This window comes from Poecilia reticulata, chromosome 7 (genome assembly GCF_904066995.2).
Source record: "Poecilia reticulata chromosome 7, P_reticulata-male-v2, whole genome shotgun sequence".
NCBI lineage: Eukaryota > Metazoa > Chordata > Actinopteri > Cyprinodontiformes > Poeciliidae > Poecilia > Poecilia reticulata.
The window spans coordinates 9,097,384-9,118,157 of NC_088836.1; the positions used below are offsets into that span (position 1 = coordinate 9,097,384).

Consider the following 20,774-nt stretch of genomic DNA (forward strand, 5'->3'; position numbering starts at 1 on the left):
AACCTGCACAGAAAGTGTAGTTGCTACTGGACCCTGTTAATGACGTAGTCAACCTCAGCAGTCCATGAGAGTTTGTTGTCAATTTGTATTCCAAAAAATAGGTCAAAAATATGTTTGTCATGATGAGAAGAATGCCACCACTCAGACAGCCTATAGAGGTGAGGAATCGCAGTGTTTTTAATACTTCAAGTGGTATTTCGAACAGACACAGGCTCAAGAACAGGTAGCTCTGGCATAAAGAAACAAAAAACTAAATACCTACGGAGCATAATCAGACAACTAGGCACAGCTGTTACCATCAAGAAGACAACGGTGGAATCAATTAACCAGTAAATTGGAAAAAATGGGAGAATCTGTGGCAGCTCATGTTGATTAGTGAGGAAACACTGGAGAAACGTCTGTTGTCTAAAGAGAAAGATCAAATTTAGAAAAAGCAATAATACATAACATGCAAAAGGAAAAATAACAGAAATAAAATATATAATAGAATAGATGAATTATATTCACATAACAATACTTTTATTATGTAGATATTAACAACTTAAACAAGAATAAAATATTATTTCACAAATAGATAATTTAAAAGTTGCAAAAACTAAAATAAATAAATTAAATACAGATGAATAAACTGATATGGCCCCATTCTACTGATAATAAACATCGGCAAACAAGAAAATGATCAGCTCAGACACCTTAGGATGGTGACATCCCTGTCCAGAGGTTTCAGCTTGTTGGTGTTACTACGTTGCGATGATGCCCTCTTCGCGGTGAAATGGATCTAGTAGGGGCGGCAGAAACGGAGGGGATGAACTCTTCATCAGATTCCATAAAGGCTAACTCCAGCTCGATATCCTTAATGAGACAAGGCTCATCGAAACTATCAGGTAAAATGGAAAACATAGTCAATAAAGTTCAAGACAAAATGCGACTAAAGCACCTCTTGTCTTATCACTTAGTGTAAATGACTTGTAACAATCTACATTCAAGATTTCTTTTCACCAGAATTTGTCCTAATATTTTATTAAACCTTTCAAAGAAAAAATCTCAAAACTGAAGACATTCTGATACATTTAGACCAGGGATGCCCAATGTCTGTCCTGAAGGACCAACTTTGGGCACCCCTTGTTTAGACCATTGTTATGTGGGTTTATGAGTGAATAATACAGAGACGGCTGATATAGGTCAGAAAGGGATTTACACAATGTTGACAACAGTATTCTTTCATCTACCTTCACACACACACATGAGATCTAGAGGGGTGTCTATTCTCAACCCACAAGGTTAGATATGATATGAGAAAACCAGTTAAGTTCTTCAATGCAAAATGCAATAATACATGTTATGGACACTGGTTTGTGTACTGGTGCTCAATCATGTGCTAACAGGAAGAAGCCATTTTCCAACTGTTCCCACAGGGTTGGGGATCTTGAAATGGTAAAAAGAAATGCGGTGATTCACTGCCAGGACCACCAGTCTGACATCACGCTCATGTACAGGGAGTGAAGTGGTACAGAAACCAGCTGGGGCTGAGCAGGGCTGGAGCAGAAGAGAACTGCTGATAGGTTTCACAGAGAGCAAAAACCAGTTCATCTCCTGCCATCAGTGCTCTCAGGATCCCCCTCTGTTTACCAAGAGTCCTGTCACAGCAGAGCAAAGTGCGACCTGCCCATTGCGTACTAACAATGCATCATCCTGGGTGAAACTAGGTTTTAGAAATGATCAGAATGAAACACAACCAAACACAGCGATGAGTTTCATTTTCAAATGATCCATTTTATGCATCAGAGATCTGGCTTTGGAGAAGCCAGATCTCTGGCTTCTCCAAAGCCAGGCTTGAAAAAAGTGACTTGTGTGAAGGTGAGATTCACAGGGACAGGAAGGACTGTGAGGATGTTTAACAATGCAGTGAAAAGAGTTTTTTTTTTGAGAGTGACCTATTTGTTCAGTCTCAGTGGTGGATTTCATGCACCTGCAGCTGTGGAAGCCACTGGGACACCTGAATTCAATGATTTTGATCATGGAGCGAATACTTTTGGCAACATTGTGTCTTTGCAAATTAACACATCATTATAATGATTTCATTTACCTTGGTATTTTGTCCAGTTTTAGGTTGTCATGCCACACATGGTTGGTGATAGCAACACCAAAGACATTTACTAGCACATTCACCGACGTGATGAAATGGTCTCTGAAGGGCACAGAAGAGAACGAACATGCTGTCAGACTCAACTATGTTTTTCTTGAAGGTTTTCTCTGCCTCAGTCTACAACAACCAGATGCACCAGGTCTTCTACAGTTCAGACTGTACAGTTCAGACTGATGTTGAAATCATTCTCCAAGTGTAGTTTTATTAATCATTACTATACAAGCTCTCCTCAGGCTTTCCCCACTGGTATGGTGATCCTAGACATTAGTTTATTATGCAAGTTAAAAATAATGCCCTTGTTAAGAATAATTTCAAGCTGTCTGATAGCAGAGCAGCATAACTCCATCCAGAGTGACTCCGCAGTTTGATGGTGAAAGTACTCTTTAAACCAGGGGTGCCCAAAGTCGGTAATCAAGGGCCGGCATCCTGCATGTTTTAGTTCTCTCCCTAGTGGTAGTAACAACCTCCTCAGCAAGTCACTATTCTCCTTAGGCCTTCTAACGAGCCATCATTTGATGCAGGTGTGCTAAACCAGGGAGAGAACTAAAACATGCAGGATGCCGGCCCTCGAGGACCGACTTTGGACACCCCTGCTAAACACAAGTAGCAGGCTTTGAGAATCAAGTTGAACCTACAGAATCCACTCCACCCCAACCAGCATGGCAGCATCCTCTGCAGGCAGTCCCACAGCTGTCAGAATCAGGATAGTGGTCACAGCTCCTGTTTGTGGGATCCCTGCACTTCCAAAGGTGACAATGGCACTAGTCAAGCTGCAAACCAAGCACACTCAATTAGCATCCCTGTCCCAGCAACAGAAATGCTGCAGTCTGCAACTTTATCAATCCTTTCCTAATGTCCATTTGGTTCAGTTCAAAATTTACAGTGAAATTATATATAAATATCCTGAAACACCTCCGGATTAATGTTTTAGAATCAATTGAGTGCCTAGTCTTTGACATGCTGCCTGAACCTTGGTTCACTGCTTCTTCCTCTGGCTCTAACTGTCATGATGTGTGGCTGGGGGTGCGGTGAGGATGTACCTCAAGGACCTAGGTTGTAGAAGGTAAGTGAAGATTTACTGATAATTCAGCTCACATACAGTCCAGAAAGCTGGCAGCATGGCAGAGCGGGAAGCGAGAGCTCAGCAGCGGTAGCAACGGTACAGCTGGAACGAGAGCTTGCGTCGACACAGGACTAAGTTCTATGACGACTAATTAAACTGAACTAAACAACGACAGTGAAAGACAAGTCACAAGTGGTGGAGAAAGTACTCAAAAAATTTACTTAAGTAAAAGTACAAATACACAGTCAAAAATGTACTCAAGTAAAAGTAAAAGTACCACATTAACATTTTACTCAAGTAAAAGTAAAAAAGTACTGGCTTTTAAAAATACTTAAGTATTAAAAGTAAAAGTACTTGCTGAATATACATAACCTAATCGCTAATAGGTTAGCGATTAGTGTGCCGATCGTATTTAATTTTAATACATCAGAAATGTGCCATTGTAATAAACAAAGCCACATGTTCTTATTGTGTTTATTCTCTGTAACAGTTTAGACTTAGATATGCGATTCTATGAATCATAATTTCAGGGATGGAAACATCTCGTCTCCTGTCCTTACATAGCATGAACTTTATTAGTGACATTTATTTAGAAAGAAATCCAACTGAAAGGGGAGGGAAAGAAGGTGCGGGGTGGAGGACATGCAACCAAGGAGCCATGTAGCAGAGTTGTAGTCAAGACCACCGAACCCGAGACCAAGACCAGCCCCCTGCGCTAAATGACACAAAAAAATTAAGTTTACCAATCAAAATTGGTTCTCAGATTGATCTGAAAGATCCACATTCCCATAAGAACACCTAGATATTAAATACTTAGAGCTGACCAGAATCATTTAAAACTCATTTCATTCCGTTTTGCTTTCATCGCTGTGCTACAATCCGCAGAGGTCTCCTGCCATCCCTATAAAAATAACGCCCTGGGCGGTTGCCCATATTGCTCATGTCAGAAACCTCAACTGCCTGTACCATTAAACCATGAAACATAGCAATTAACGGTAAACAACGTTCAACTATGAACACTGTCCAATGGCGCAACAAGCAAGAAGTAACCAAGCAGAAGGAGCACCGTAACTGTTCTCATCGTCCCTCCTGCTGCAACGTTTGCCACCATGACAGGAGACGAAATCAATCAATGACCAATGAGCATGCTCTGCATTCATACATTCAACTTTTACTTATTCTGCGAATAAATAAATGTGTGTATGTACACACACACACATATATATATGTGTCACACACACACACATATATATATATATATATATATATATATATATATATATATATATATATATGTGTGTGTGTGTGTGTGTGTGTGTGAATCGGATCGTTCCTGAATGTTATATCACTATATTGCACTTTGGTCACAGCGTTGTCCCATATTTGCGACACCTCAGTCAACACCTCCACAGTAATTCAGTGCATGAGTGACAACTTTTTTTCATCGCAGATGCAACATGTGTCTCTGTACAGCTAGCTTAGCTAGCATCACGTCCACATAGCTTACCTTTCTTTACGCTTTCCTTCCAAGTGACGCTAAAAGTTGGACGAAGTTCCCACCGTCTGTGAAAGCGAAGCGCTGCTGATTTTACATGTCGCCATATCTTACGATTTATGCAGCGTTATTATATTACTGACATTAGACAGACATCTCAGAGGAAACCACTGCGCATGTCTGGAGCTCCGCGTGCGAGTAAAGGTGGAGGCGATGGGTGACAACAGACACTAAGTCACGTTATTGCTGGGATTTTACGGCGCCACCTTAAATCCCTGAACTTCACATTTTAACGGACAAAAAGCTCAACGCGACTTGGATGTAACGAGTAACGCGACAGTTTTGTAGAAATGTAGTGAAGTAGAAAGTACAGATACTTACTGTAAAATGTAGTGGAGTAAAAGTAGAAAGTACCCATTATTAAATCTACTTAAGTAAAGTACAGATACACGAAAATTGTACTTAAGTACAGTCCACCACTGCAAGTCACAACTAGTGTCTGATGAGGAACAAAGGACAGGTGTTTTTAAATACACAGGGAGGTAATCGGGGAACAAAACACACATGGGAAAATATCAAGGGAGGAAGAGACGGGATAACAGAGGGACTCACAGGAACACAGATCTAAATAAACAGAAAACAGAATAAACACACAGAACACGACACTAACCCTCAATGTAGCCACCACTCTGCCCAATTCAGCTTAATGTTTGTGATTCTACTGTATCAGCTGCTAACCTGGACTCTGGTTTTATCGGTTGGTTTTTTGTTAATTAGATTTTCTGAACCAAATACACGATAAGCAGCAGATCAAGAATCTGTGGCAACATCAGATACTGATGAGTGTTATGCTAGGTTATGCTAGACTTGTTCATTGTCATTTATACTGATGGGCTCATTCAGGTTAAGTAATATTAAACAAGCTGAATAAAGAACACATGAAGCATAGGGATGAGTATGTTCATTCCTATGAACATACTCATACTCATAGAAATGAACATTCCTATGAGTATAGGAATGTTCCTATACATTCCTATACTCATATATATATATATATATATATATATATGAGAGATAAAATATTCCCCACAGTAATATACTGTAGTTTTGAAATCAGCAAATATTTTGTCAAGTGAGGTGATCTGAAATGTCGGGATTGAATGTCAAAATTGTTTTACAGTTTTATGTTTTTAGACATTTAGCTTATTATGCACCGTTAAGTGATCACTGTGGTAGATCAGCTAATTTAAGCATCTCCTCTACTGATCTGTAAAAGTTGGTGTGTAGGTCGCCTTTTTTTAATATCATAACTGAACCGAAACACACCAAATTCCACATCACATTGACATGTAACGGTTTTCAAAGTCAAACAATCATAAGTGAATTACTTCACTCTTCCTCAGTATTTTTCTTTTTAGTAACACTTTTCCCTGACCTTGTTATCCAGTTGCTGTAGTGTTGAAAATTAGTAGTAAAGCACTACCTTTTTTCTTTTACATGTGTTATGAACATTTAAGATTTAGCATGGTATAGTGACAACTTGACAGTGAAAACCAATGGTAGGGATTATCGAAAATAGGATTTTTGCCCTCCGACAGTGGCTCTCCAGAGGCAGCACATCCCTCTATATGTACCATATTGTCTGATACAGGGTTAGCAGAGGTGTGATGTCACATGACATCTATTGCTCTGGACTCCTGCAAAGGGAAAATGCTACCCATTTGATAAATCACTGCTCTTAACAATCCCAGCATGCAACTTTTCTCAATTCTATACACTTGTATGAAGTAGCTTACCCAATGGCGATGATCTGGCCAATGTCCAGCGTGATATCATGAAGCTGGGCAACAAAGATGGTAGCGACCACTTCATAGAGCACCATTCCAGTCCTATTGATGCTGGTGACGATGGGCAACATAACGCGGCAGAGTTTCTTATCGATCATCACGTTCTCTTCACAGCATTGTAAGGTGACAGGCAGAGTGGCGGCACTTTGGTAGAAAGCACATCCTTTATTGGTGCACCATTTATATAAACAAACTAAAAAGTGTCATGCTTTTTCAACAAACAGAACATTTAACCTGGATGCAATGATAAATGCTGTCGTCAAAGCCTTAGAGATGTCCTTGAAGATAAGAAAAGGGTTCCGTCTGGTGAAAATGAGGTAAAGCACGGGGAAAAGAATGAAGGCTTGGATTGCTTCCCTGAACAACACAACAAAGTAACACTTAGTGTTAAAGATACATTACGTATTCACTTAAGTATTAAACATTTATTCGTACATTCATACCTCTTTAGACATTTTGTCATTGTAAAACCTGACAGATCAATGTGTTTGGGGGGATTTTATATGATCTGCTAACACACAGTAATGCATCACTGTAAAGTGGAATGAAAATTATGGTAACATTTTATTTGACGGGGTGTGAATAAGACTGTCATAAACATGACATAACACCTGTAAAACATGAGTAAGTCTTCATGAATATTTATGACAGTTGTTATGAAGTGTCATTTGGTAAATCATGAGACTTTTAATACAAAGTTGACATTATTCAAAATGTCTATGACGACATTAACCAAGAATCATCATACGTCATAATAGTAGTCATAATGTCATTAAGTGTTATTACACTGTCAAAATCTTTAACAAAACAGTTAATATTTCCCCCATCTGAAATAAGGCAGAACCAATAGGACCAACAATAAAGCTATCATTAAGCTTTATTACACTGTCAAATGATTTAGTCATTAATAATTCCTTTTACATCAAGTGGAACAAGTAGGACCAGTTATGAAGATGTCATTAAGTATTACAGTGTCATTAATCTTATTTCAAGTGAAACAAGTAGCAACAGTTATGAAAATGGCATTGAGTGTTATTACAGTGTCAAATGCTATGCTAACAGAGTCATTAATATTAACTTTTAACTCAAGTGAAGTGAAAGACACTGAACCACTAGTAACTACCATCATAGTTGTAGAACAAAACCTTTGTAAAGTGGAATAAAACAAAAAAAATACTTGTTCTTCAAACAGGGTTTAAATCTAGTGAGTATATTGTAACTGAAATACTGATTGAAAAACTAAAACATAATTACTTATTCTTTAACTTAAGAAAATAGATTATTTCAACAGTCAGCCATTTCCTTCATTATAGCATTCCTATAACGCTTTGAAAACATGGAGATCTTCTTCTTCTCTTCATTTTCTGGGAGCAGCTCTTTGAAGGTGTCCAGAAATGCTCAGAAATTATAGTTGTTCTTGCAATAGTTGTGGTCAGTGTTAATCATGGTGAAAGCCTTTTCATGAATTCTAACTTGGTGAATCTCTTCTGAACATTCTCATAGCAGATGATTCAATTCAATGTGGTCACCTAAAAAGATGGCAAAGCAAAGAACACAAGCAGCATGTCACATCAGCCAAGTTGCTAAATAATGCACATAAAGGATAACTTTGACTAACATATTAGCTTTTAATTTGCTAGATTAAAATTGGAGGTAAGAAAATCTATTTGTCTGCCTTTAAAATATGTTTAATATTAAAGGCTAACCTTACAATTATGGAGTTTAATAACTTTAGCTAACATTAACTTACAGCAGGTTTGAATTGCTCATAGCTAACATTACAAAGAAAGAGAACACAGTCATCGTTATTTTCTCAAAGAAAATGTAAAGTTAATAAGACACATACCTCATAACAGGAGGTCTGGCCGTTATAACTTGTGTTAGGTTGGCCCCACAATATGGAAGATTTCTTCTTCACCAACACACTTCACGCCTGTTCGTGCTCTGCTGCCTCTCATTGGTGGAGATGGTGTGTTGCACTACTATAAACAGCCTTAAATAATGTTTCAAATGCAAAGTTCTTAAGTGCTTTGTAGACATCTTGCTGTAAAACTTTAGGAAAAATTAAATTAAGAAATTTAAGACAAAAAAAGACAGAGCAATATAATATTACCACATAAAGCTACATCATGTTTAAAGTTTAATCAGTAATAATTTTATAACAAATGTAAGATCGTGATTTCTTGGTTAATGTCAAGTTGTCATAACAAAGACATTTTGAATAATGTCAACTTTGTATTAAAAGTGTCATGATTTACTGAATTACACTTTATGACAAGAGTCATAAATATTCATGAAGACTTACTCATGTTTATGACAGTGAACATTTCTATTCAGCCTCAATGAGTTCATACTTTGTAGATAAACATTTTGCTTCAGCTCCACCTGCAGCCTGTTGGGTCATGTTTCTACCAGGTTTGCTCTTTCATAAAAAAAACATTTGTCACATTCTTCTCTATAAAATAGCACAAGCTAAGATTTAATGGAGAGTGTAAACACACAGCTTCTTGCCACATATTATCAAATGAATATAGGTCTGGACTTTGTCTATCCCATTCTAACAGATGAATAAGCTTTGACCTTAACCAGTGGTCTCAAACTCCAATCCTTGAGCGCCAGTGTACTGGAACCTTTTGATGTTTCCCTGAACCTATAAACTTCTATGAAATGGCTAAACTTTATCTCCAGCATTCAGGCATGCAGAAATCTGCTAATAAGCCTGTAGTGGAGCCAGGGTGTGCTAAAGCAGAGAAACATCTATAAGTTTCAGGACACCGACTCTTGAGGAATGGAGCATGAGAAAACTGATCTAAACCATTCCATGCTCTCTTTAGTTGAAGGTTTAGATTCACTATGCTGAAGGTAGATGGACCTCGCCACAGTCTAAAGTATTTTGCTGCCTCTAACATACTGTATTTTCTCCCAGAATTGATCTGTATGAAGCTCAAACTCAAACCTTCTCTTCCTCTTTCTTATCTGAAAACTTGGTACATTGTTTTAGAAATTAATCCAGATTTAAACTTCTCTCTGATGTGTCTGCTGAGTTTCTTGGTCTTCATGATGCCATTTGGCCTCAGTGGTTTGTTAGAGAACATGAGTGAACAAAAAACTTTTGAAGGGAAATGCTTGAACTGGACCAGATTTTTGGAGGAATTAGAGTAATGAGGCTGACAATAATTGCATTGATGAAAACTGATCTCTAAGCATAAGAGGAAAATCTCAGTAAAATCTGTAAACTGTTCTTTAAATACTTTCATAACAGTTTTCTTCTCATGTCACTCAGGTAGAGTTCAGTGCTGCTACCTCAGGAGCAGTGATATCAATTTGGCAACAAAGATGAAAAAGAAAAGATATTTGGACATACCCTGCAAAGAACACTCCTACAAACTTTGTGAGCTTAACGACAGCACCCCAGTCTGTAACATCCAACACATGTTCCATGATCAGGAACATAACTCCAATTGGCATGTACCTGAAACAAAAAACAGTAAAAAAAAAAAAAAGGTTTAATAAAATAGGGTGTTCCAAATATATTTTAAATTAACTGTTAAGAGTGGAAGCAGCTGTCCTATGTAAATAGAACTGAATATGCAAAAGAAATGACATCTTTTCAGATACTCTCTGATCTTACCACAAAATCCAGTTGACTATAACTTTTATGGCATCGTTGAGGCATTGAATGGCCTCCACTGTGATTCTTGCCTCCTGTCCCACCTTATTTAACAAGAGGCCGATGACAAATGACCAGATGACCAGTCCTATCATGTTGGGTCCATCAACATACTTGCCTACTAGTTTCGTCTCAGTATCATTCTGCACAAAAAACACAAGTATGGCGGCTCCAGCCCTCTGACAACAATATTGTAGGAGTACATCACCTTGTTGGACGATGCATTTCATTTTTTCTTAAGTCAACATACAACCATTGATTTTAAGGCATTTATTTTGTAAAAGACCACCCTAAGGCACTGCATAATTGTGAAATGTAAAGATGCAAATTCAAGTATCAAACCCTTTACACACACACAGAAAAAATAAATAAATAAACAGAAGCAAAATGGAGCCGAATGGAAAGTAAAGGAGGGAACCAGCAAGGAGTGAAAGATAAAGGTGTATTACTACTGTTAGGTTGAATGTTGAACAAAGATCTGGGCTAATGAGGTAATGGGTGGCAGGTGTGAGGAGAGAAAGCAGAAGGCAGGCTGAGGAGAGACAGAAAGAGGCACAAGGGGTGAGCGAGAGCAGACTTTGGGCTAGGAAATGAATCTAACAAAAATAATTAGACATAAGAAACATAATAAAAAATAGAGTAACCAAGGAAAGGACTAGACAGAAAAAAGTAGAATCTCTAAGAAAATTATAGATAAAAGGCAGAACGAAGCAAGAAAGGAATACAAATAATGACAAAAAAAAAACAAACAAACAAAAAAACAAGATCCTGACAGTATGAGTGTTTGCCTTGTTGCTTGTCCTATGTCCTAACTATGGCACACCTTACTGTCACATTAGCAAACACCACCTCCCCATTCAGGCTTTAAATAAAAAGAAACTCAAGGCCATTCTTTTTCTTCCTCTTCAATTTGAAGTTTGTGGCTGTAAAATGATGATTCTAGAATGAAAACAAAGATCAGAAGAAAATACTCACCAGGTTTGGATCAAGGGAGAGGTCAGGTTGTTTATGAATCTGAATAATCTCAGTCTTGTACTGGGAGAAGAAAAGAAACTGTTATATTTTCAAACCCCAAATGGGAAATGACATAAGTTCTGGGCCAGAACAAAAGCATACCTGCTCATAGAAAGCCTGAAAGAAGCTCTCTGGAACCGTATTCCTATGCAAGTAACAGGAGAGTCATAAAAAATTAAGCTTGTAAATGTTAAAGAGAAAAAAAAACATGCAGATGTTATTTTACCCAGACTTTTATTTCACAAAAACCTAGATGGTGTCACAGTGTGGCGTGGCGGTGGACATAGAAATAAGTGGATGTTTTAATGAAGAAAATAAACCAATAAAAATAAAAGTGTTCAAGAAAATCCAAAAACAAAACAAACTGAAAACACAAAGGAACAACAGGTAATCCAGGGAGGGAAACATGGGTAGTGACAATCCGGGTGACAAGACAGACTAGCGAGTTGTGACTGGGATAGAAGAGTTTAAATACTGGGAGGAAGTAAAAAGAACAACGGGCCTAACCAGATGATATAACTGGTTGCAGGTGTGAATAGTTTTCACACAAGCTAGCTGAGGGGCGGGGAGAAGATGACACAGGGAAGCTAAGGAGATATACTGGGGAAAATACAGAGGAAACACCAAGGATTTGAAAAAAAACCTCTAAAATGAAAGAATACACTAATACTAAAGAAAACCTGATAAACTAGAAGACAAAAAGACATGAGGGACAAGCATAAACAAACCTAAACAGAAAGAAGGCTGATCTAACAATAAGAACTAGGGGACATAGAGCTATAGAAACTAGAAGATCTGAGCAAAGAGATAGCCTAACTAGAATTACTAAAGAAAGACTAAAAAAACCTAAAGTGACAAAATAAGATCTAGAAATACTACAGTGAGAGCTAGAAGGATTAAATACAAAATAAACTATAATCACTAAAGAAGCTCGACATAGACTCAGACAAACAAGAAAAACAGAACCTAACTAAAGAATAAAGATAACTAGAAACACTATAAAGGACTGATAAAGAAAGCAACAATGCAATTGTAATCACACTAAATAACCTCAAATAATAAAAGTGAAATGACCCTGAAGGGCTAACCTAAAATGAACTAAAACATAATGATAAATAAGATCAAAACCAAACCCAAAAACCCAGAATCCTGACAGATAGTTTAACTGGTGGTAATCAAAGATGATAAAATGTCTATTTTAACTTCTCTGTACTGGAACACATTACAAGAAATCATTCATTTTGTCTCACCTTATAAGATCTTGAAAGATCACGTGCAAGACGAAGGTCGACTTATCCTCTTTTTCCTTGCTTACTTCATGGTCTCCCACACCAGGCTTGATTGTGAGAGCCAGAAACATTCCTGCAACACAAAGTATCAGGCAGGATGTCAAAAGCAATAATACAGAACAAACTTATAGCGGTCTTCATAAATCTATTTTAAAATCTGCTGCCCATGATAAATTTACCGAGAATTACGGCTATCAAGGTAGAGCCACAGACGAAGGTCCCTGTGATGATAGCTGTTTTTCTAGACACTCTGGTGTTTAATCCAGTTACTCCTGAGAAAAGAGAGCATATAGTTGCCTGTTTTAATCAACATTCATACAAAATATCCTCAAAAAGATGAGGATAAGTTAATATATCCAGGATCTGAATTCATATTTAGTTTGCCTGCAACCACGCTTGTCACGATGAGGGATATAGCAAACATCTTAAGAGTGTTTATAAGTATTTCCCCTGGTATTTTGATCCAGTCTTTCAATTCTTCAGTTAGAAGAGTTGTAGCCTTCAGCAGAAACCCAGTGCCAAACCCTATAGGGCAAAAAAACAAAACAACAAAAAAGCATTCATACAAAATAGATATGAAAAAAAAAGACTTCATCATGTAAAAACCTTAAGAAATAAATGGGAGTCCTTTAATAATAATAGCAAATGATACATTTTGCAGACATATTTTCCATATTTTTTCAGTCTGTCAATAGGCAATATTGTACCCTAATGCTGAATATTCAAATGTTAGAATGTGTTGTAATAATTTGTTAAATATTGTGTTTTTACTGTAAAAACAAACATCTAAAAACCATCCATCAGTTTGTCAGCTGAGCCACTGAAAAAAAAAAAATCAGTAATCTCCTTATTTACTGAACTTGACTTTAATGCATCCAAGATCACATGTAAATTTCAAATTTTAACATTTTACATCTAAATCAACTAACACAGTAACAAAATGTCATGTTGCCATGGTGATAACATAAGATGAAATGACTGCAGAACAACTCACCCTACCATCTTTTGTTTAATACTGCTATTTTATAAATGGAAATGCTGGGGACAGTTAAAACAACTTCCACAATCATGATAAAACAGATTAAAAGATGAGAGGATCACTGGAAAGAAAACAAACTCCCATAACAGTAAATATATATATTTTTAAAACTTCACACCTCGCTGGTTCCCTCTCCTTGGGCTGCCACCTTATCGTAGTGGAGGGGTTTGAGTGTCCAATGATCCTAGGAGCTTTGCTGTCTTGGGCTTTCTGCCCCTAGTTGTGTTCCCTTGCCTGGACGCAGGTCACTGGGGAGCCACTCTGGAGCCAGGCCTTGAGATGGGACACGATGGCGAGCGACTGGTGGCTGGACTTTTACCTATGGAGCCCAGCCGGGCTCAGCCCGAAGAGCCTGGCTGGTGGGCCCATGGTCCCCCCTCCCATGGGCCCACCAGCTGTGAGAGGGGCCAAAGGGGTTGGGTGCAGTGTGGGATGGGTGGTGGCCGAGGGAGGGGGCCCTGGCGGTCCAATCCTCGGTTGCAGAAGCTTGCTCTTGGGTCGTGGAATGTCCCCTCTCTGGTGGGGAAGGAGCTGGAGCTAGTGTGTGAGGCGGAGAGGTTCCAGCTTGAAATAGTCGGTTTCACCTCGATGCATGTCTCTGGTTCTGGAACCAGTCTCCTTGAGAGGGGCTGGACATTCCACTATGGAGTTGCCCAAAGTGAGAGGCGCCGGGTAGGAGTGGGCATACTTGTTGCCCCCTATCTGGGCGCTTGTATGTTGGGGTTTGCCCCAATGGGTAGCCTCCCTCTGCCTACAAGTAGAGGGACGGGTTCTAACTGTCATCTATGGTCATGAGCTTTGGGTCATAACCGGAAGTACGAGATCGCGCATACAAGCGTCTGAAAAGTGTTTTCTCTGTAGGGTGTCTGGGCTCTCCTTTAGAGATAGGGTGAGAAGCTCGGTCATCCGAGAGGGACTAAGAGTAGAGTTGCTGCTCTTTCACGTGGAGAGGAGCCAGTTGAGGTGGCTTAGGCATCTGGTTAGGATGCCTCCTGGACGCCTTCCTGGTGAGGTGTTTCGGGCACCTCACACCGGGAGGAGGCCCCAGGGAAGACCCAGGACACTCTGGAGGGACTATGTTTCTCAGCTGGCCTGGGAAGGCCTTGGGATCCAGTGGCTGGAACAAGTAGCAGGGGAGAGGAAATCTCGGCCTCCTTCCTTAAGCTGCTACCCTCGTCACCCAACCCCGGATAAGCGGAAGAAAATGGATGGATGGACCCTGCTGGTTCCTTCTGTCACTTCTCCATTCCTTTCTCGTTCCATGTGTGTACTCTTCGTGTCTCCTTGCTGGATTCCTTCCATTGGAAGTTTGCTTTGTGTTTCTGCCCTAGCTCCCTGTGATTTTTGTAAGTTTATTTAATTAATCATTATTTTTATTAAACCTTGATATATTAAACTGATTGGCTGTCTCTGTATGTCTGTAATTGAATCCAACTACAAACTACTTAAGTAAAGTAGTAAAGATCACTGAGAAGTAAAGATCAGCATCATCAAAGTGAATGATAAAATCCTTATGACATTCGGTGAGAGGGCTTAGAGACGGACAATCAGAGCAAAGTCTTTCTTAAAAGAGGTAGACAGCCCAAAGGAGAAGAAGGCAGGCATATGTAACAGTGAGACCTTCCAGTTCTCACAGTGGGTCATTGCCAGACCCCTCCACAGCTCGAGTCGCAGCACTTTGCGACGCAAACAAACCCTGTTGTGGTGGAGTGGCTGAGGCGAAAGAATTCACTCGGTTGCTGCCAAGTTTCTGTCTCACAGTCACGATGAAAAATGTTCAATAGATCAAATGATGAATAGGTTGCTGGTGTAGATGCACCAATAAATCGGCCCTGATTTCCTCAATATTGGGAGATCAGTGATTGGCCTATAGACAGAGTGAAGCTGATTTTATCCTCTGAGCTAATCCACCACGACAAAGATATAAAAATTTACCTCTGTCCTCTTTTGCTCAGCTGTAACAGAGATCTGACTGAGAGACTTATGCACCAGGTCATGTTTGTACATTTGCAATTAACAGTAGGTACCCCACTGTTGCTATATTTAGCAATGTTTCAGAGAAAAACAAAAAAAATGGTGTTGCCCAAAATTGGAATTGGCAGGTCAGGCTTCTTAAAGTTTGGTAATCAGCTATTGGCTCAAGAAGCCGCCATAACATCAACAGGAGATACTGCTTTGTCTTTTGCCCCCCCACCCCCCTCTTCTGTTTCTAGAAGTCAGGTCGAGAGTCAGCTGGAGAGACTGAACCAGAACAAGGCTGCAGGTCCAGATGGTGTCAGCCCCAGAGTCCTGAAGGCCTGTGCAGAGCAGCTTTGCATGGTTCAGCAACACCTTTTCAACCTTAGCTTGACCCAAGAGAAGATTCCACTGTTGCAGAAGACTTCCTACCTGAGTCCAGTGAGAAAACTCAACCATCACTCATCAACAACTACAGATTTGTTGTCCTGACATCCCACATCATTAAGGTCCTAGAGACTCCTAATGGCCCACTTAAGCAGACAAGCAGATATCAGGTCCCTCTGCAGTTTGCTTATCGCCATGGAGTTGGAGTTGAAGATGTCATCATACACCTGCTTCAACAAACCCACAGTCATCTGGACAAAGCAGGCAGCACTATGAGGATCATGTTCTTTGATTTCTCCAGTGCATTTAGCAATTCAGCCTGATCTGCTCTGTGAGAAACTCCAGAAGACACAGGTGGAGTTCTTAACAATCACCTGGATCTATGACTAACTCACAAACAGAGAACAGTTTGTGTCAACTGAAGAACTGTCTAACCAAGAGGTCAACAACACAGGAGTACCACAGGGCACTGTACTCTCGCCTTTCCTTTTCATTCTCTGCACGTCAGATTTCCAACACAAGTCCGATGTCTGTCTATAGAAATACTCAGACGACTCTGCAGTTGAGCAAAGAGTGGTTCTTATTGAAAAAACTGTTTTTAAACAATTAAATAACTTCCTAACAATAACGAATCGCTTTGACTGCTTCCAGTCTGGTTTTCGTGCTCACCACAGCACGGAGACGGCCCTTGTAAAAGTGTTCAATGATATCCACATAAATGCGGACTGTGGGAGAACCACAGTGCTGGTTCTGTTGGACCTCAGTGCAGCTTTCAACATTGTTGACCATGACATTTTATTGAATCGACTGGAGACTTGGGTTGGACTCTCAGGTCCAGTTCTCCACTGGTTTGAATCCTACATAAAGAACAGGGATTTCTTTGTTTCAAACGGAAATTTCTCATCAGAGAGGTCAAAGGCCACATGTGGGGTACCCCAAGGTTCAATCCTAGGACCCCTTCTTTTCAATATTTATATGCTCCCACTGGTTCAGTTTATAACAGGAAATAAGATTAGCTACCACAATTATGCGGATGATACACAGCTCTACATCACGATGTCACCAGGTGACTCTGAACCCATCCAATCACTGAATAGATGCTTAGAACAGATCAATATGTGGATGTGCCAAAACGTTCTCCAGCTGAACAGAAACAAAACTGAATTTATTATCTTTGGACCTAAAGAGGAGCAAACCAGAATCAATGCACAGCTTCAGTTAATACAACTGAAAATGAGTGATCAGGCCCGAAACCTGGGAGTAGTGATGGACTCTGGCCTGAACCTTCAGAGCCACATTAAGACAGTCACAAAGTCGGCCTTCTATCACCTAAAAAACATCTCCAGGATTAGAGGACTAATGTCTCAGCACGATCTAAAGAAACTCATCCATGCGTTTATCTTTAGCCGCATTGATTACTGCAACAGCATCTTCACCAGTCTGACTAACAAATCAATCAAACAGCTGCAGCTGATCCAGAACGCTGCTGCTCGTGTTCTGACTAACACCAGTCTTAAAGCCTCTACATTGGCTCCCTGTAGCTCAGAGAATAGACTTTAAAATACTGCTGTTAGTTTATAAATCACTGAACGGTTTAGCACCACAATACATTAAAGATCTGTTGTTACTGTACCAACCGTCTAGACCCCTCAGATCTTCTGGTTCTGGTCTGCTCTGCACCCCAGAATCAGAACCAAACGAGGAGAAGCAGCATTCAGTTTCTATGCACCACAGATTTGGAACAAACTTCCAGAAAACTGTAAAACAGCTGAAACACTGGGTGCCTTTAAATCTCTAATTAAAACCCACCTGTTTAGACTTGCTTATGGCTAAATTGCAGGTTTTAATGTCAAATGATGAAAGGATTGCAAGGTTTGAGAATCTTTGTAAGATGCTAAAACTCTGAGGTTTGAGAAGCTTGTCATTGCGGTGTGGTTTTGATCTTATGCAACGGGCAAAATATGACTGGTGCTGAGTTCTCTGAAAGTATAACTTATTGTCTTCTCTGAAGAACCACACCGAAACACAGTTTTGGTAGGAGTTTGACAATAAGGCCCTAATGGAGCACTTTCCGTAAAAAGGCACAACACAGATCATATTGCGTTAAGTCGCAGAGTCATTACTGTTAATCCTTGTATGATGTCGCTCTGCTAAAACTCTGTTTGAGGAAACCCCATAAGGGCAAGTTCTCACATGGATTGATGTTTTTAATGTTTTTATCTTTTTATCTGTTTTAATCTCCTTCAATATCTCTCTCTTTTTCACTGCTTATTCTGTTTCTATTTATTATTTTAATTATGTTAAGCACTTTGAAATGCCTTGCTGCTGAAATGTGCTATACAAATAAAATTTGATTGATTGATTGATTCTGTACTCAACTGCAGTGTTGAGTACTGATGACAAAACAGTCGCTGGTGGGGTGTTTTGTGACATGCTGTGGAAACAATAAACTCATCTTGAATGTAAACAAAACAAAGGAGTTGATTGCTGATTTCAGGAGAAACCGGGTTAGATCAAACCCTATTTCCATCATGGGAGAAAATGTGAAAGTGGTTGAGGAATATAAATACCGTGGTGTTCGCCTTGACAACAGACTGGACTGGAGATGGAGCAGTCAAGCCATCTATAAAAAGTTACAGAGCAAACTGGACTTCTTGAGGAAGCTAAGATCCTTCAAGGTTTGCAGCAAGATGCTGCAGATCTTCTATAAGTCTGTGATGAGAGCGTCATCTCTTCTGCCATCATCTGTTGGGGCAGCAGCATCAGAACCAGAGACCTGAAAAGGCTCAACAGCCTGATAAAAAAAAGGCTGGTTTTGTTCTGGGGACGACTGTGCAACCTCTGGAGATGATAATGCAAGGAAGGATTCTTCAGAGGATCAAGAAAATTGTGGACAACAATGACCGTCCTCTTCATGAGACTGTCTTGGGAAGGCAGCCGTTATGATCTACAATAAGTCTTTGAAGAATCTGAACTCATGACTGACAGAAGAGGCCCTCAACCTGCACAGAAAGTGTAGTTGCTACTGGACCCTGTTAATGACCTAGTCAACCTGAGCAGTCCATGAAAGTTTGTTGTCAATTTGTATTCCAAAGAATAGGTCAAAAATATGTTTGTCATGATTTTGCTAGTTGAGAAGAGTGCCACCACTCAGACAGCCTATAGAGGTGAGGAATCGCAGTGTTTTTAATACTTCAAATGGTATTTCGAACAGACACAGGCTCAAGAACAGGTAGCTCTGGTAACCCAAATAACAGTAAGCATCGACAAGGAACCCACAACTCAGGATAAAGAAACGAAAAACTAAATACCTACGGAGCATAATCAGACAACGAGGCACAGCTGTTACCATCAAGAAGATAACGGTGGAATCAATTAACCAGTAAATAGAAAAACACAACATACAAGAGAGCTAAAAGTAACAAACAAGCAACACAAAATCCAAATATCTACAAGGCTCCTGTGATATTTGGATATTAAGGATCAGAACATGTTTCTCACAACACAGAAGACAGTTTTTAATCTGCTGTCGGTGGTTAAATGTGATGTGTCTGAAATGAGGCAGCGAATAGCTGTGTCATCAGAAAATGTTAACATGTAGTTGTTTGGTGTAGTGTATTAAGCTGCATTTTAGTAGCATTAAGAGAAAATACTTTTAAAAAATTAAACATTTCATCTATGTATTAAATCTCACATTTAATGTACGCTGTAGAAAAAACAGATTAAGCACATCTGTTTAACCGCTCACCACTAACTCATCAAGCAGAATTACACTACAAACATAAATCAATTTTTAAAAAAAATCACCAGTAGAAAAAAAGTAAATACTTACCCAAGGCAACTCCCAATAAGCTAAATACCTGAATTAGGTTTTCTCTCATTGTTTTTTTGTTACTGTGGTCCAGTCAGATGGACCAGTTACTCCCAGCTGTTCAAGACATTTGACCCACTTTTCAAAAAATGCCCTGCAAAGCATATTCAGTCTCTATGGATACCGTTGTAAAATAAATAACACTACTTCAAATTCAAAAATACTCATTAGTTCTTCAAAGAGTTATTGTAGATGGTGATGGCTGTTGGCAGGAAAGACCTCTTGTAGCTTTCTGGGAAGATATTTGTAGTTTTCTGTATAATGGATCTTGTAATAATGTGAACGTGAAATATTAAAAAAAATATATATAATGTGTTTTACAGTAATTTGATGTGCTAATAATCATGTTTCAGTTTAGTTGATTTGTTAATTTCTTAGTTCACAAAAATATTTTTATTTAAAAACAGTGTTAAAGTGATTTAAAAAGTTTCTGGTTGAAGAGGATCTTGTTCATTTTGACATCCAGATATTGGATTACATTTTTTGGAAAATGGCCAGAAAATTATGCCTGGTTTCCTTAGAGACATGGATTTTGGTTCAAATAATGAAAACAATGTTAATATTTTTTAAATTGAAAATCCAAAAGCATTTCTAATAATATGACCAACTCAAAAAACTCTTTAGTTTATGAGCTTTTGATTTCTGTGGGATATAGGCACAAGATAGACTCCCTACTCAACTTCTCACAGCCAGCTAAGAAAGGTTGTTGCATCAACTAACTCCCTCTTTTGTTACCTAGCAACAACCTGTTTAGTAATTTGCCCAGCAGTAGTTTCAGGATTCACCACTTTGCCTTTTCACTGCTTAAAAATAAACAGTGTGGAGTGAAAACTCTGCATAAGTTACGCCACCAGTTTGGCAGTATTTCAGATAAATAAAACAAAAGATCAATCAATAATAATTTACATCGACTGATATGAAATGTTTTTATCATGAAATAATTTCATGCAATGTTCATAAGGTCGTTCATAGAAATAACTTTTTTACAGTTATTTTT

The 20,774-nt window shown here is 39.0% G+C and overlaps 1 protein-coding gene across 1 annotated transcript; it reads right to left on the bottom strand.

The window, feature by feature from the left end:
• Nucleotides 1-153: 153 nt before the first annotated feature.
• On the bottom strand, nt 154-19,870 carry LOC103467156 (excitatory amino acid transporter 3-like). Its single transcript, XM_081608796.1, has 14 exons — nt 19,739-19,870; nt 12,909-13,049; nt 12,704-12,796; nt 12,486-12,597; nt 11,338-11,380; nt 11,197-11,256; nt 10,183-10,364; nt 9,916-10,023; nt 6,786-6,908; nt 6,501-6,695; nt 2,782-2,916; nt 2,087-2,188; nt 693-877; nt 154-405 (listed from the first exon to the last, which is right to left on the bottom strand). The coding sequence occupies exons 1-13, from the start codon at nt 19,785-19,787 to the stop codon at nt 724-726; spliced, it is 1,497 nt and encodes a 498-aa protein (XP_081464922.1). The 5' UTR covers nt 19,788-19,870; the 3' UTR covers nt 154-405; nt 693-723.
• Between the last annotated feature and the right edge of the window lie 904 nt (nt 19,871-20,774).